Source organism: Mytilus trossulus, chromosome 12, assembly GCF_036588685.1.
Source record: "Mytilus trossulus isolate FHL-02 chromosome 12, PNRI_Mtr1.1.1.hap1, whole genome shotgun sequence".
Taxonomy (NCBI): Eukaryota; Metazoa; Mollusca; class Bivalvia; order Mytilida; family Mytilidae; genus Mytilus; species Mytilus trossulus.
In genome coordinates, this window is record NC_086384.1 from 26,444,217 (window position 1) to 26,462,991 (window position 18,775).

Here is an 18,775-nt window from a genome sequence, read left to right on the forward strand (position 1 = left end):
AGTTCTTAACAAATTGATGTAATATTCATTGATTTTCATTTTGAGAGGTTCTGATGAAAATTTATTCTTAAAATCACTTCTAAAATACATGTATTATAGTCTTACAAACATGACAAATGTGCATAGTAAAACAACTAATACAATTGTTTTACCAATTTATAAATGTTTTTATCATTCATACAACAATGTTCATTGTTTATAAAATAAGAGGATGTGGTTAAATTGGGAACGAGACAACTCTCAACCTAGATACTAACAAGTTAACAAATAAGTCACCATATAGCCTTCAACAATGAATTAAACCCATACCAAACAGTCAGCAGTACATGTATGTACAAACATCACAAATTCCTGTTATTTAACAAGTGGTTCTTGGAAATTAACCAAGCAGCATGCTACAAAAACCATTTGGTCTGATATTTGTGTTAGTGATAATGGAATATTTCCACTCAGTAATTTAAATTTTTTTACTCTTTCAATCACTCTTTCTACATGTATTCTTGCTTTAGCAATACGACGGGTCTGCAACTCTTCCTGAGCAGTAAATTTAGACCTTTTTCCAAGAAAAGGCGGAATGTTAAGGGTTGCTTGTCTTGCCATTAGAAAATCTTCTATCAAAAAGCCTCGATCAGCCAGGACAAGATCACCTGGATTAATGTATTCCAAAAAGCCGCATTTTTCAACAATTGCTCTATCACTTATAGATCCTTCATATAAATTAGACACATATACTATTGCACCATTTGGGGCTACTCCTATAAGACATTTATATGTATGATGACTTTTATACGAGGAATACAAATTTCCTTGACGACGAAAGTCTCGTGGCATTTGAACAAAAAATTCTGTACAGTCAATTGTGCATCGTATGTTTTTAAAACATCTGAAAACACGTGGCATATACTCTTTAAAGTGCTGACGCTCTGGAAACATAATATTTCTATAGTCATTAAAATGGCAATATAAAAACTGAATCCATGTTGTAAATATCACGCTAACTGTTGAAGATGAAACTCGAAAGAAGTGCGACATGACATCTAGATTGAATCCTCTTTTTAAGCGTACCAATGTTAGAAATAGTTCTTCTTTTGGCTCTAGTTTACGATTTCCTTTTTTCACATTTTCCTTTGTATTTTTACCATCCCAGTAAGTCAGTTTATTTACACTTTCACCAAGAAATTCAAACAATGTCATAAATTGATTATATTGTAGTCCTGTAAATAATTTCAATCGTGCATCATCACTTTTCAAACTTTCTAATGATAGCATTGCATCAGAAGATGCATTGTTATTTTCCTGATTTTGTTCTACTTTCATTTTGTTTTTTAATACCATGTTTTCAATCTTTGCATTTAGTATTTCTTTTCCATATACAGTTTGAACTTCCTTGTCATGTTGAATGCCTGATTCAGTTTGAACAGATTTCTCTTTATGTGTTTCACATTGAGCCAGTGTAGACTGTAAAAAAAAAAATCAAATAAATATTAATAAACAAAAACATACATGTCAGACATATTTCCAATATTCAAGACTATACTTGCACTCAAATTATTATTAATACAGTTAGACAGTTGTTTCAATTATTTCAACACACACAAGAATACATAACACTTGCACGACATGGTGCATGAAATAATAAATATATAATATAATTAAACATGTACATGTACCTGTAGTGCCCCTATTTTTCTTCTTGCCTTTATCTAATATAAAGACAATTAATAACAATTTTATCTTACCGTTATTGATTCAGTACAATCCTTGTCAATACTTGGATCTGGTCCAGTGTATTCGGACAACTCAAGAAGACTTTCAGCTGCTGTAGTTACATCTTTTCTCAAGATTTTTACGTGTTGTTTTCTTGGTGTGGGAGCTTTTCTTTTCCGCTTAAAACGATTCATCTGTAATAATATAAAGTTAGGATAAAAAATTGTATAATATTGCATGCATTAAAAGTATCTTAGAATATTAATTGAGAAAACTTTTCCAGTGACGAACGACTGAAAGCTATAAATGGAAAAGTGTTTTGATATTAAATTTTGTGATTTTACTACCCTCCCTGCCTTTTCATTATCAGGGGAGGAACATGTGTGATAATATACTTGTGCATTAAAATTCAACTTTACCCAAAATATACATGATATACAATAAATTCATATAAATAAACTTTCATTATATTTTTATTTTTTACATTAAACTAATCAGGTATTATTAAGAATTAAAAAAGTATTTATTTACAAGTTCTAAAGTATATTGACAGTAAAGCACAAACAATAAAACTGAAATGAAAATTATATAAAATTAGTTATATAAATAATTACTTATATGATGTTGATCAGGGTACAATTTACACAAAAATACGAAAATCACATTGTACATGTTGTTAACTGTCATGATTTGTAAAGGTAAACAATAAAATGCACCCACCTGGTCCTCGTTGTGCAACAGTGCAGGCAGTGGGTCCGGATGAAGTACGGTTGGCCCTTTACTACCGACGAAGTGTTTACTACACATGTATGTACAGCGTTTGATCTTTTCCACATTAAAATCCTCCTTGGGTCTCCCACATGCCTTAATCCAACGTTCACATTTCTCTCGTTGCGTGATGGGCTTTGGAAAAGGGATGAAAAACACATCCTTCATGTCATCACGATGTCTATATCTTGTGTCACTATTACATGTCCCGTAACAACAATGTTTCACACCTTCAGACTTATGTTTTACCGGAGCAACTTCCATTTAATTAGATTTATCAGTTAATGTACGTGAAAATATCAACATCATACATACGCCATGTTTACAATGTTTGTATGACATCCGGGCATTTACTGATTGACCTGATTAGAGATCAAGATAAGAAATCTATTTTTAGTACAGCCGATCTTTGCTATTGAGACTATTTTCCAATCACTCAGCTGCTAAAGTCAAGAAGGCCTGCAGATAAGCACCTGGCATCTACAACAATGAAAAACAAGTTCACCATTCTGTGATCCATTTACTAAACCATTAAAACAGAATTTTGAAATAAATTGACCTGTGGTACAAGGATAGTTAACATAGTTTTAAAAGAGGCATACACACTAAGATATAGTATTCATAAAAGATGAACAGGAATAGACAACTTTTCAGAGGTCAATGTAACTGATAACTACAAACCTTGAATGAAATTTTAAGACTTGTACATTGAGATGCCTGACATCCAGTTGTTAGATATACATGTAAGAAGACGTGGTATGAGTGATAATGTGAAGATCTAGATGCACTCGACTCTATAATCTTAATTTACTAGGAATATTAGTTTCCTTTAGAAGGTCTGGTTTTCTCTTGGCATTCCAGCTTACTCCAATAAAACCTGGCCACCACGAAATAGCTTAAAAGTAGCGTTAAACACCCCAAAAAACAAATCAAAAATAAAAACTGCAAGTAAAAGTTTGGAAAAAATTTCATGTGCACTTGTGCTCTTGAATTTTTTTGGACAGAAAGATTTCAGGGTTTTCAACCCTAAAACATGGCCTGCTTCAAATTTAATTCAGATTGTTAAACCAGGTCCATGAAAACTGGTCTACAACTATGATTGAACCGATTCGATTCAAGGCATAAAGTTATTCAGCTCCTGTTTAATCGATGGTGTTATCAAATGAAAACAACATTGCAGCTAATGAACGGTAAACTAGCAGCATATATATACATACATATCAAAAAGATTCTTAGCTCATGGGGATCAGGTGACCAAGATAATTATTGTCTTCCTTGATTTAAGTAAAATATATATATATATATATCAATTACAAATATTTTGATCATTTAGTTTGTGCATTGTTTTGTTTAATTTAAATCCGGCGATTGGTCTCTTTTCTGTCATGCTTGTGTCTTCGACAGCTTAACATGGTATGTTTTCTTATATTTGATTGCCTTGTGGTCTAGGTAGTATGTCAACACTTTTATGTACAATTGGCTTATTCTTGTTGACTTGGGAATGTCCGTTTTAAATCGGAAAACAAATATTTGTATATCAAATGTAATTAATTTAAAATTGCAACAAGTTTAAAATCCTTCAAGGGTTGCAAACAATATTGCCTACTGTTTACAATGAATTCAAAAGATGGTGACTCGTGTTAAACATCCTGTGACAAATATTACATGCATAATCAGGTGTAAACATTGATTTGAATGAGAAACAAGCACAAAGCTGCATTTTAAGTCCCCTATACCGACGAAGTCGAATTAGGTTTGCACTATATCCATCGACTGATACCGTCAGTCCGGCTTATTAGTTTTCCAAACTTGTTTTATCGTGGTAAGCTATGGATCAAGGATGAATTTTCTGCTGGTCCGACGATTTTTGAACAGAGTAATGGTCCTTGGATAGAAAATTCACTCAAATAATCCGGTTTCCCCCCTATCGTCCTTTTGAAGATATTGATTTGGCAGCAGGTTAACATAAGTTACAAATCAAGTAAGCATTTTGTTCATTAAATTTTCAACCGGTATGAGACAACCCTTGTCCGTCTGTCCTGAAACTGGTATCTGATTTCTAACTTTAGTTTGCCTCAACTCGATGTTATGACTTATACTTATACACACTGCTGCTCATTACCACAAAACGCAAATCGAAGGGAATTGGGTAGCGTCACTTTTGTTGTTATTGAGTTATCATACTATGTCCTATGGACACATTCTCCATTTATTTTAGTGGGAGCAAGGATTTGTATACTATACAACAAATTTGATCTTTCTAAATCCAGAGACGATTCTCAGTTGACACATAATATGAACACCTTGTTTTTTGTCGGGGGAGTCGTCTGTTGAATTATTTTGACTGCAGGTTTTTTGTAATCTTTTCTTTGTGAGTTTTGTTGTAGATATTTTATCAAAGGTGAATCCAGAAATTTTCTTATAGTGGGAGGGGACATTGACTGCCATAGGAGGGGTCTCGCTCTAGCCATGCTTCAATGATTCCCTATATATTCGACCAAATTATTCCCACAAAAGGAGGACCATCCCTTTGGACTGCCCTACGTTTATAACTTTTTTTCACTTTCTTTAGTGTTCTTGCTTTTCCGTACGATATTAAATGGACAATAGTTTTATAAATTTTCTGATAAATTACAATTAAATTGAGGTTCAAAATTTATCGATTTAGAATAAAGGGGCTCCATTCCCCCCAAGCGCATGTAGTTTTGTCGCTTTTCCACAAGTCTCATTTTAGTCCATGGAATTTCTTCACTTGAGCGCATTTCAGTAAATTTTGTGTGACAAGTTTATTTGCATTGGCAAATGTATCTTTACAACTATAAAGAAAGTAAACTCCATTAAATATATACCAAAAAAAATGTTGCCGGCGGAGGTACCAACAAGGGGACATGTACAGTAATTATTTCGCAAATTATATCTGCCATTCCTCTCCATAGTAAAAGACATCATGATGTTGGTCCATTTTATAAAACCTAGAAATAAAAGTAAGTTACTATTTGTCGTTTTGGGGTTCTAACATGTGACAATACATGTGATTTTAAAAAATGACCTCATTATCAAATATAATTTATTTACCACTGGTTGTGCAATACTTACTATATATATATTAAAGCAACTTTGATATTGACGCCATATTACTGATTTCCAATATCTTAAGTGCTTACCTTTTGCGGATTTCCGAGGACCGTGAAAAACAGGAAAAGGACAAAAAAATGAAAAACAAAAACAAAAGATCAAGGTAAGAAGAGTATAAAATAATTCAGAGTGAATATTTTTTATACCGGGAAAGAACGGATGCAGAGGCTAAACATTTTAAGAATTTTAAAATGATCAATTGCAAAAAAAATGAAAAGTTTCCGATAATTTGTTTTTATCTGTTTCATTACATAATATATGCTGCATGCACCCGTCGAATGCGTTTTTTAAATGAAAATTGCAAAGAAAAAAGGAGGGTTAGTTGTAAATAACAAAAATTCTCAAATCATTTCCAAAATGCCTATCATGATTAACTAAAAGCTGCTTTGCACATGTATAAAATAACCAAATTAAAACCATTATATTTTGACATCTTTCTTTACTATACAGTGATTGCACCACCGTACGTGATACATACGGGTGCTCGTTGGAGAGAAATCGATAACTGCATAGTGATTTTTAAATATTTACATATACAACTGTATATATATCATGTAGACAAACATACTCGTAATTAGGTCTTTCCACTTTTCGTGGAAAGACCTTTTGTTTTTCTTCTGGTTATAAGGTCTTTCCACTTTTCGTGGAAAGACCTTTTGTTTTTCTTCTGATTTTTTTTTTTTTTTTTTCTTCTGCCGTCTGAGATAAAATTGAGAATGGAAATGGGAAATGTGTCAAAGAGACAACAACCCGACCAAATAAAAAAACAACAGCAGAAGGTCACCAATAGGTCTTCAATGTAGCGAGAAATTCCCGCACCCGTAGGCGTCCTTCAGCTGGCCCCTAAACAAATATATACTAGTTCAGTGATAATGAACGCCATACTAATTTCAAAATTGTACACAAGAAACTAATATAAAAATAATACAATACTAACAAAGGCCAGAGGCTCCTGACTTGGGACAGGCGCAAAAATGCGGCGGGGTTAAACATGTTTGTGAGATCTCAACCCTCCCCCTATACCTCTAACCAATGTAGAAAAATAAACGCATAACAATACGCACATTAAAACTCAGTTCAAGAGAAGTCCGCGTCTGATGTCAGAAGATGTCACCAAAGAAAATAAACAAAATGACAATAATGCATAAATAACAACAGACTACTAGCAGTTAACTGACATGCCAGCTCCTGACTTCAATTAAACTGACTGAAAGATTATGATTTCATCATATGAACATCAGACACAATACTTCCCGTTAGGGGTTTAGTATCATACCATCATAACATATGATTGGAAGCACATAACCCGTGTCATGCCAACAAATGTTTTTAGAATAAATGTCTTTAGTTCCGACGCAAAGACCTTATCAGTGACTCAATATTAACGCCAAAATATGCAATCTTTAATGACTTGACAACAGTATCGTAATTATATCCCTTCTTAATCAGTCTATTTAAAGGTTTTGTAAGTTTCTGAGGTGAATACTGACACCTTTGTGCTTTATAAAGAATATTTCCATAAAAAATTGGATGTGAAATACCTGAACGTATAAAAAGTCTGCATGTTGAGCTATATTTCCGAATGATGTCTTTATACCGATGATAAAATTTAGTAAAAGTTTTGACTAGTTTGTGATATCGAAAACCCTGGTGTAATAATTTTAAAGTAATACATAAATTTCTCTCGTTAAAATCTAAAACATTGTTACAAACACGAGCGAATCGTACAAGTTGAGATATATAAACACCGTAAGATGGTGACAAGGGAACGTCACCATCTAAAAACGGATAATTAACGATAGGAAATGAAAAATCATCCCTTTTATCATAAATTTTAGTATTCAGCTTTCCGTTAGTGATATAGATATCAAGATCGAGGAAAGGGCAGTGGTCATTATTAGTATTAGCTCTATTTAAAGAAAGTTCAGCAGGATAAATTTCATTAATACTGAAGTCGTCATTATTGAGAGCCAAAATATCATCCAAATATCTAAAAGTATTATTAAATTTGTTTATCAGATGTTGTTTTGATGGGTCTTTGCTTATTTTTGTCATAAATTGTAACTCATAACAATACAAAAAGAGGTCCGCAATAAGTGGTGCACAGTTAGTCCCCATTGAAATTCCGATAATCTGACGATATACGGAATCCCCAAAGCGAACAAAAATGTTATCTAGTAAAAGTAGGGCATATATAGTATCAAAGCATGTCAAATTAACATAGTTTTTTTGTTTATTGCTACTAAAAAATGACCTAAAAGAGTTTGAACATATATATTCACATTCTGATTTCACTGTGTCTAAACCACACCGGCAAAATTTGCTCGGACTCGATGCTATCTAACATCCGGCACAATGACGGAACACCAATAGACAAAAGAAAGGTAGGTTTCTCCTTATTGTTTTATTCTTTTTATGATATCGAAGAATATATATACATATACAACTATTTTCTATTGTGAGATGCAATATTTTTTACAACCGTTCTATATTAACGGAGAAATAAGTCAAAATGCATGTCAAAATGACGAATTGAGTGAACCTTGCCTCGAAATTGTTTAATTTCTCGTTAAATTTTTCTCATTGTACGGAAAGAAAGGTACGGGAAGATAGATATTGACACGGAGATTGCAAATTAAGTTATTATGAGCATCTCATTAATTGTATCTCTGTGTATGGAACGAAAGAAAAGGGTAATGTCAAATTAAAATAAACCGGTTTCGTCAATGTTGTTACTACACAATCACCCGGTTTCGTCTATATATATCACCCGGTTTGGTTGGTTTTTTTTAACAAACAATTTATGAAAAGCAACTTTGGCACGGATCTGAACATTGTATTTCGAGAATTTAAATATATATTTATTGTAAGGTAAACTTGGCGTGTTAAAATCTATTTTAAACAGGCACTTTTGGACATAGTTAATTATGATAATACACATTTTCCTAATGAAAGGCGTATCCCTTATTTCACTTAACTTCAAACTAATTTTTAATGGAATATAAATACTCAATAGCAAACACTGGTATCTAATTATTTTGTAACATTATTATATTTTCTTTGTTTATAATAGTAGTATGTAAAGATGAAAAATAAAAGTATGTGTTTTGATTGTGCCATAATTTTATTTTACTATACTAAATTATATACACTATGCATTCAATCATTGACGAACAGTCCCAAACCGACTATAGTCTATACTGTTCTGCACAAGTTTATCATGCATGCAGTCCTGCCAGAGTTTCTGGTACTATATATACTGTGTTCCTTGCGCACTAAAGCAAGTTTTCACACTTAAGCATCCATAACATAGCAATGAGATTTGTATCTTTCTCCCCGTTTCTGGTAGGCACATTTATTTTCCTATAGGCATGTTTTTCACATTATTTTTACAGTTCAAAATAAAAAAAATTACATTCCAAATTCATCTTTTTTACAGTTCGAATTCAATTGAAACTTCAAGATAACTTTCGAAAACAATATCTGACAGTATTGTATTTTCAATGTGAATAAAAGTTGGTTTGCAAAACATGACCGTCATTTATATCTAGGTCTTATTTAGAAAAAGTGACGGTAACCACTTATCCCATACACATTGACAATGAGACAACTTTCTTTTAGACACAAAAATGATGTTGAATTAATCAAGTTTAGGTCACCGTATGCTTTAAACAATGAGAAAAACACACAAACCGCATGAAAGCAAGCTATAACAGGGTCCTAAATTATAAATGTAAAACAATTCAAACATAAAAACTACCTGCCTATTTTATGTTCAAAACACATATGGTATAAAGCAACCAAAGACAACCATGGAATAACAAGCCTCTGACTCGGGAAATGGACTGAGTCAAAGTGTTGTCGCTGACACAAACAGTACAACAAAAGTACAAATAATAAAAAATGATGAATAAACCTTAACTCGTCCTATGACAGAGTCTTTATAGTGAATTCGCGATTTGTGCCAAAACTTGTATCATAGTTAAAATTATCCATTAAATATGATAAATATACATGTATTCGCAGTTTACTATGAAATCCACTATATCTGAACTAGTATACATATTTATTAAGGGACCAGCTAAAAGACACCACCAGATGCGGGAGTTTTTCGCTTCATTGAAGATCCATTGTGGCCTTCGGCTGTTTTCTGCTCTATGGTCGGGTTGTTGTCGCTTGGAATTTGTATGACTTTTTCATGTTTAAATGCCCCCCCCCCCCCCCCACAATTTTTGTTTTTGTTGTTTTACCAAAAAAAAATTCAATCCCTCTAAACCAAAATTTTAAACATCACCAAAAAGTAAAAAGTAAACAGAAATTTATAGTATTTATATAACTAAGAAGTGTATAAAGTTTGATGCAGTTATAATACTTCTTTTTTGAGATATGGCGCGACATGTTAAAAAAAACCCACATTCCTGTTTCACTTACATGTTCTGCTTCATTGAAGACCCATTGTGGCCTTCGGCTGTTTTCTGCTCTATGGTCGGTTGTTGTCGCTTGGAATTTGTATGAATTTTTCATGTTTAAATGCCCCCCCCCCCCCACTTTTTGTTTTTGTTTTACCAAAAAAAAATCAATCCCTCTAAACCAAAATTTAAACATCACCAAAAAGTAAACAGAAATTTATAGTATTTATATAACTAAGAAGTGTATAAAGTTTGATGCAGTTATAATACTTCGTTTTTGAGATATGGCGCGACATGTTAAAAAAACCCCACATTCCTTTTTCACGTACATGTTCTGTAACTCAAAAAGATTTAATTTGATTTTCACTTAAAGGTTTACAGATCATGTTAAATTTTAAGAAAACAAGATAAGCTGTCCTGAAGTTACGGTGCGACATGTTTATGGTGGGCAGACGGATAGATAGACGGACGGACGGACGGACGGACGGACAGAATGACTGATAGATGGAGGCACGGATGGATGGAAGGACGGACAGTAAGACGGGGGTATACAATAATACGGCCTGTCAAAATTGGGACGGGCGTGTAAAAACGCGAAGAAATGGAGAAAAAAATCGTAATTAAAGGTAAATATTTTTTATTCGGATATCGGCCAAGTCGATTTAGTTGTATAGTTGTCTGCCTTATCATTTTCCTATATAACTTTTATATATATTTGAAAAAAAATATGTATAGAAATCGATAAAAAGAACTTGATATTCGGCATTTATTATGAGAAACATAATCCAACTGACATAATCCGATTTCCCGGGTGTCCCTGTTTTTCTCATTTCTTACAATATTTTAATTCGGTATACAATTTATAAGATAAGTGGCGAATCTGGATGACGTATATGTTGCACGCCCCGACCCCACCTTTGGTTTCCAAAACTTGATTGATTCCTGTATTTAAAGATTTTATAAAGCAAAAAATAATCAAAATATTGTTCGACTCGCTACGCTCGGCCGTAGGTAAAAGTTGTTCGAAATACGCCCACTTTGAAATAAACTGAATACGTCTGTCCGTATATATTGTCCGTATATATTGATCAACATCAGTGTACGATCATCATAACACAATGGCGACAGTGCAGACTCGTTTTTTTTTAATAATGTTAACAAAATAATTATTATTGAATTGTATAGATGACCTGAGACTATTATACTAATTTGTACATAGCAGTATAGTGATAAATAAATTGTATTTTAATGCATGGTAGTTGTAACCCTACATTCGTTTTCTATGCCGATTATGCATGCATATACATTTGTCTTATTATCAACGTTTATCCTTAAGAAGATTTATTTTTAACGATGGTAGAAAAGATTACATACATGGAATGATTAGATTACTTATAAAGGTGTCCATTCTTTTGTGCGAGAAAATCACATATCAATTGTGTGTTTCGATTTTTAAGACCGTAAACTTTAATTTCAAGTTTAAAATTGTTCAACATATTTTCCCATAACTCATATAGAAAAAACATATTTAGAGAGCTTTAATCGCAATATGCTGTTAAAAAATTTCGGAATGCAAAGTAAAACTAAAATATATGTGTCGGCTATAAGAGTATGAATTTGCTAATTATTTATTTGAATCTGAGACTCATATAAATAATAAGCCGCTGTCCGGTGAACAACTTGTTTTCGAACGACCCACAAAACTCCTTTTGAACACTGAAGTTAAATAATCAGTTCTAATGTAATGCGATTATGATTTTTTTTATTTGACCAAACCGGGTTATGCATTTTGAAATCTATGACGAAACCGGGTTGTATACATTGACGAAACCGGCCAGTTTGATTTTAACATGACCCATTTCTTTCGTTCCATACACAGAGTTACAATTATTGAGATGCTCATAATAACTAAATTTGCAATCTCCGTGTCAATATCTATCTTCCCGTACCTTTCTTTCCGTACAATGTGAACAATTTAACGAGAAATTAAACAATTTCGAGGCAAGGTTCACTCAATTCGTCATTTTGACATGCATTTTGACTTATTTCTCCGTTAATAGAGAACGGTTGTAGAAAATATTGCATCTCACAATAGAAAATAGTTGTATATGTATATATATTCTTCGATATCATAAAAAGAATAAAACAATAAGGAGAAACCTACCTTTCTTTTGTCTATTGGTGTTCCGTCATTGTGCCGGATGTTAGATAGCATCGAGTCCGAGCAAATTTTGCCGGTGTGGTTTAGACACAGTGGATTTTTTGAATGCCCATTTAATTAGGTGTGTGAATTTTTTCTTAATGAGAATGTGAGGCAATGTGGTATACAGGGTAGAAAAATCAAAACTTTGAACAGATTCAAAATCACCAATATGAGCATGCAATTTATCAAGTACTTCCAACGAGTTCTTGACACTCCAAAAGTAATTTATTCCACTATTTTCGAAGGCCTTATTTGAACAATTTATTATAAGGTTTTTAATTGTACCAAGTGTGAGATGCTTTTTTGTTTTACAACATATCGAATGGATGTTTGGCCAATGATGTTGTTCAGTAATGGAGGTTTCAAAACTCACCCTGTGTGACCGAACACTTATTCTTATAGGAGTTATCTCCCCGCGTCTCTTTTTTCTTGTTATCGCTATATCTCTATAACCGTAAAAGATTTTTACAAACTGTTTTCACCAAATTGTTCGTCTACTCTTAGGAATGATTTGTTTTACTTTGACTGAGGTGATCAGAAGACATCTTATGTGAGTTATTTCCGTTTGAAATTTAAAATAAACGACATGTTGGGTTCATTCATACAGTATAATTTGTAGAGGCCTACAGTCTTTTGATATGAAGTCCTTGGTCCATATAAAGGAAATTGAGGTTAAAGTCAAAGGTCAAGGTCATGTTATAAATTTTGAATTTTGCTTGTTATCGTTATTCGAAAGAAACTGTAACAGTTAATGATATGATATGTTTGCAAAATCACTGTTTACAATAAGGCACAACTTCAACTTATTCAGTCGAAGTGTTTTGGTTACCCCTTATAGGAGTTTTCTCCCCTTATGTATTTGAAATCATTATTTCTCCACAACCATACAAGTGATTGACCTCGGACCTTCTAATTTGAGTTCACTGACCCATGACCTTGAAATTGAGGTCAAGGTCAAAGGTCAAGGTCATGTTATAATTTTTTGAATTTTGCTTGTTATCGTTTTTCAAAAGAAACTGTTACAGTTAGTGATATGATGTGTTTGCCAAATTACTGTTTACAATAAGGCGCAACTTTAACCTATTTAAGTCGAAGTGTTTTGGTTAACCCTTTTAGGAGTTTTCTCCCCTTTTGTATTTGAAATAATTATTTCTCCACAACCATACAAGTGATTGACCTGGGGCCTTCCTATTTGAGTTCACTGACCTATGACCTTGAATTTGAGGTCAAGGTTGAATGTCAAGGTCATATTCTATATTTTGGAATTTGCTTGTTATCTATATTCAAAAGAAATTGTAACAGTTAATGATACGATGTGTTTGCCAAATAACTGTTTACAACAAGGGGCAACTTCAACCCATTTAAGTGGATGTGCTTTGGTCAACCCTTTTAGGAATTTTCTCCCCTTTTATATTTGAAATCGATATTTCTCTTCAACCATACAAGTGATTGACCTGGGGTCTTTTGATTTGAGATCACTGACCTATGACCTTGAGGTCAAGGTCAAAGGTCAACTTGACGTTTTAGATTTTGACCTTTGCTTTAAATTCTTTCTTGTTCATTATAAAATAATTAAGTCTTTTGCATTTACCAATTTTTTTTTTAAATCAGTTTGAGGTACTAAATTACATCAACAAGGAGTGACCTTTTCTAAAATCTTGTTTAAAATTTCATTCTTAATATCGAGGTGGAAAGACCTTCAATTGTTCTCTGAAGAATTGGTTTTTAATTATTAATAAAGTTATTCAATTTAGTAGTAGTAAGGAAAATATACCTTAAGTATGCTACATCTCAAAATGCTGGCATCATTTTTTTTAATAGAAAATTTAAATAAGGAAAAATAAGACGTAGGGATACGTATATATGGAGCCACTGAAGGACAAGAAAGCCGTTAGAGCCAAACGAATATTTATTTGTAAAATACCACCAGTTTTTTTTGGCCGAGCTTTCAAAGTTGCTTAAAATGCATCTTCTTCGCTAAAGTTTCATATCTCCTATCTGAATATCTGAGATATTTAATATTTCAGCGCTCGCAAGGAAGCAGCAGCCATTGTTATCAATGACGAGGAGGAATTTGAGCAGGGGGATGCTGGAGCATCTAGTACTTACCCAGAACAATGCTCCAGTCTGAGGAAAGGAGGTCATGTTCTACTGAAGAATCGTCCTTGTAAGATAGTAGAGATGTCTACATCCGCCCCAGGAAAGCATGGACACGCAAAGGTATGGCAATAGTACTTCCCGCCACAAACACCGATATAATTTTATCGTACAGAAATATGAACGTCTATAAAGCAAATATTGTTGTCTCTTTGACACATTCCCCATTCCCATTCTCAATTTTATTCTCACCAAGTAATTTTACATATGGGGCCCCACTAGCAAATTTGGCTAATGTCTATCTGATTAGTAATGTCCCAGCACTGTAAATGCGTATGTGTAGTATACAATGAGTTGATGTGACAATACAACTTAACTAATAATGTATACAGAACCACTTTCTTTTTTTACAGGTGGTTACCTTTGTTTTCTTTTATAGTCAAATCTTCTCTGTTTGTCATGTTTACAGGTTCATCTCATTGGATTGGATCTGTTCACTGGAAAGAAGTACGAAGACATTTGTCCAGCACACCATAACATGGATGTTCCTAATGTCAAACGTCTGGAATATCAGGTGGGGACACTTATTGTAAACACCAAGTATAATAAATATAAGTAGGAAACTGAGAGTTTACTATCAGATCGGTACTTTGTGTCAATAGTAATTTGTTATTTTGTAAGTTGTTTTTATTTGACATCAACATGTTTGCGTTGATATAATGAAAAAAGGGGCCAAACAGCAAAAACAATAATTCTAGATTCCGGACCATAACTTGAGTTTTGTTTGAAATTGTACTACAAGGTTCAATACCACAAAAGGAAGGTTTGGTTAGATTTCGCGGTTATGATACGTCCGTATTCGCTTAGGAATAAGTTACCTACACGAACATAAAAAAAAGAGAACTATGTTATGTCCAATTGTCAATCACAATCCAAATTCAGTGCCGCAGCTGTTCATGGTTCAATCTCTGTGGTCGTATCAGGCTTCTCCCCGCGGAGTATTTTATCCAATATAGTGACATGGAAGGCCGGTTAACTCATTTGTATAAAATACATTTCGAAACTGATAGGTTCGATTTCGGGAAATCTAGATTAATGTTTAATGATAATTGGCACAGTTGTCATTGGTCTCTGGTGGAGTGTTGTCTATTAAACAAGGATACCACATCTTCTTTATTTCATATTTTGTTTTGGCTGTTCGTTTGACCTTAATTAGCATTAAATGGTTCAAAGTTTTTAAAAATATGTATAACAATTGCTATGTTTTGTCATTTTTAGATTGTTAATGTTAGCCGTGATGGGTATTTGACAATAATGGATGACAAAGGTCAACTTCGCAGTGATATCAAGATCGAGGAGGATGATGACCTTGGAAAAGAGATTAAGGTCAAATTTGAAAAAGATGAAGATTTTATGGTACGTTATAGCACTTGTTTTATATATTTATACTTCAGTCATTTTTCGCGGTTTTCGTTCATGTTTCACAAAATTAGGTTTGATTTTTAGATGTCATAAATTATACCTTCTAAATGTGGAGGAGTTTTGCAATTACCGTGTCCGTACGACAGAAATTTTCATCACAAGTTTTTCAGAAACTTAAGAGAACGACTGCATATTTGGGTCAGTATGACCATCTTTAACGGCTTAATTTATAGGCAACAGTTTGTTTTTGCTATAAAAAAAAAAAAAAAAAATCTTATTTTTTTAATTCCTCTAAGGCAGTTTTTTTACAACCACTAAACGTGCAAACAACTTATAAAAACGCTGGAAAGTTGAAACATGGATCCCCATGTTAGAGATATTTAATGCCATGAGTGTTGTGTGGCCAGGTTATGTTCAACTGCTGTATGACTAGCCTGTCAACTGAGGTTGTAAGTTCGAAACCCGAAACCCGCACGTGGCACTGAGGTGCATTCGACTGTCAGTTTTCTCGCCGAAAGTCAGTGGTTTTCTGAATCACCTGACTTTCTGGCTTCCTCAACCAATAAAAAAATGACCGCCACGAATTAGCCAAAAAATGCTGGAAGTGGCATAAAACACTAAACATCATTCAATCATTATCAATAAACCATGATTATTTTTTGTTGTACACCGATAGATAATTACTTGAGTTTATACTTTTCCATAAAAGTAAATTTGTATTGCTATATTTTATCAAATCCTGTTAAATACCTGACCTGAAATTAGTAATTTACAAATATTGTGACATTTTGTCTTTTTATTTTCAGGTCTCCGTCATCACTGCTATGGACGAGGAGAAGGTCATAGCAATGAAAGCTATTAAACAACCTTGACTCTTTTTATCTCTTTTATACTCATCACTAATTCTATCCAAATAGGATAATACAAATTCCTAATGAGGATCACAACCGGATCACATACATATAATTAACTCTGCAACGAGGAGTTTTAGGTGAAGGAAGGATAGGGAAGTAACAGAAAGTGAAGAGAGAGAATAACAAAAAAAAAAACTTTCATATTCTTTTATCTAATCACACATTCTATCTTCTAATTTAAATAAAATTATTACACTTAACCAGTTTTGTTACTTCTTAGCATTTTCTTGGCTAAAAGATGAAAGATATTGAAGGTGTCCAAATTTCCAAGAGTTACGATCCAGTCCCCTGCCTTCGGAGAAGACTAGATCGTAAAATTTGGCTATTTCATGAGCATTAGCTAGCAAAGATGCTTTACTTCATATACGACTTGGAATAATGGCACAAATAGTGATCGCAATAATTGTTTGTTGTCACCTTTTTGTCGAGCCTACATTCCGTCGTCGGCGGCGTCTACAAATATTCACTCTGTGGTTAAAGTTTTTTAAAAGGAGTAGGTCCAGTAAGACCCCTTTTTGGCCCCAAAATAAAGCAGTTTTACAAAATTGTTAAAATGTAAACTTTTAGTTATTTATTGGATAGTAGAATTGTTCTGCTACATAAATATGGGCTGTTTTTGACGTTACAATGCACATATATTGGGTACTAGCACCATTAAGTCACGCTAAATTACTGAAATATTCAAAATTCCAGCATTTTAGTTAAATTTCAGACGGTTTCCGTGTAAAACGAAAGTGGCCGCATTCGTGTTCATCCAAAATATTGAAATGGAAGTTGTATTTGATAATAATACATAACATATATAAAGATTGAGGATGAACACAAATGCGGCCAATTTAATTTTTGACAAAAACCATCTAAAAAATGACATTTTTTCGCATATTTGGTTGATTTTTCATATTTGAGCTTGAATCGGAGCGTGTTTAATGATGAAACCAGTTGAAATCTTTCATATATATTATTTGAATCAAATGAAATGGAAACTTAAGTGTATAAAAAGTGGTCAAAATCTTTCGTCAGATGAAACTGAAATTTGAGTCCAAAATCGGTCCTTACCGGACCTACTCCTTTAATAACTTTCTTAAACTATACTGGATTTCTACCAAACATGGACAGAAGCTTGTTTATGATCATAAGATAGTATCAAGAAGTACAGTTTGCAAAAATAAAATTCCATTTTTTCTGTTTTTTACTTATAAATGGACTTAGTTTTTCTGCGGGGAAACATAACATTCACTCTGTGGTTAAAGTTTTTAAAATTTTAATAACTTTCTTTAACTATTCTGGGTTTGTACCAAACTTGGACAGAAGCTTGTTTATGATCATGAGATAGTATCCAGAAGTAAATTTTGTAAAAAAATCAATCCATTTTCTCCGTATTATACTTTTAAATGGACTAAGGGTTTTTGCCAGGAAACAACACATTCACTCTGTGGTTAAATTTTTTTTTGAAATTTAATAACTTTCTCATACTTTTTTAAATTTGTACCAAACTTGGACAGAAGCTTGTTTATGATCAAAAGCTAGTATCTAGAAAGGAAATTTTGTCAATATTTGGTACCTGTGTATCTGTATTTTACTTATAAATGGACTTAGTTTTTCTTCCAGTTAATTTTACATACAGTCTGCAGTTGAAGTTTTTTAAACATTTATTCGATTCATAAACTATCCTGAAATTTTCACCAAACTTGGACAGAAGCTTCTTACAATCTCAAGATAGTATCAAGAGGAATATTTTTATTGATTGTTTTCCTCATTTTTGTTGAGCCTGGGAGTTACAGCAAAAGTAGGCGAGACACTGGGTTCCGCGGAACCCTTATAATTTTTTTGGTACATTAGCTACGAGACATCGGGCCCCGAGACATAGACTAAAAGTAAAATATGATTTGTTTCGGTTCAATCGTTACAAAATAATTTGTTTTTAACAGCCAGTTTAGTTCAATTTTGGTAAAATAAGCTAAGAAATAAAGCTGAAGATTTATTCACTTGCAAGTGAACAATTTGTCTTCATTGAATCCGTATTCATGTGACCTTCAATTAAATTAAAGAAAAGAATGTCAACATTCAAAGTGAATCATTTCGTTGACAGATTCGACCCACAAAAATATCATGCTTGTACC

At 33.1% G+C, this 18,775-nt stretch overlaps 2 protein-coding genes across 2 annotated transcripts; one reads left to right on the forward strand and one right to left on the reverse strand.

Moving 5' to 3' along the window:
* Positions 1 to 180: 180 nt before the first annotated feature.
* Positions 181 to 2,891, reverse strand: LOC134693007 (uncharacterized). Its single transcript, XM_063553680.1, has 3 exons — positions 2,428 to 2,891; positions 1,740 to 1,901; positions 181 to 1,458 (listed from the first exon to the last, which is right to left on the reverse strand). Exons 1-3 carry the CDS (start codon positions 2,737 to 2,739, stop codon positions 355 to 357), a joined length of 1,578 nt encoding a protein of 525 aa, XP_063409750.1. The 5' UTR covers positions 2,740 to 2,891; the 3' UTR covers positions 181 to 354.
* Positions 2,892 to 5,609: 2,718 nt separating this feature from the next.
* LOC134693655 (eukaryotic translation initiation factor 5A-1-like) lies at positions 5,610 to 16,855 on the forward strand. The gene is made up of 5 exons (XM_063554537.1): positions 5,610 to 5,713; positions 14,250 to 14,442; positions 14,789 to 14,893; positions 15,598 to 15,735; positions 16,548 to 16,855. Exons 1-5 carry the CDS (start codon positions 5,688 to 5,690, stop codon positions 16,611 to 16,613), a joined length of 528 nt encoding a protein of 175 aa, XP_063410607.1. The 5' UTR covers positions 5,610 to 5,687; the 3' UTR covers positions 16,614 to 16,855.
* The last annotated feature ends 1,920 nt before the right edge of the window (positions 16,856 to 18,775 follow it).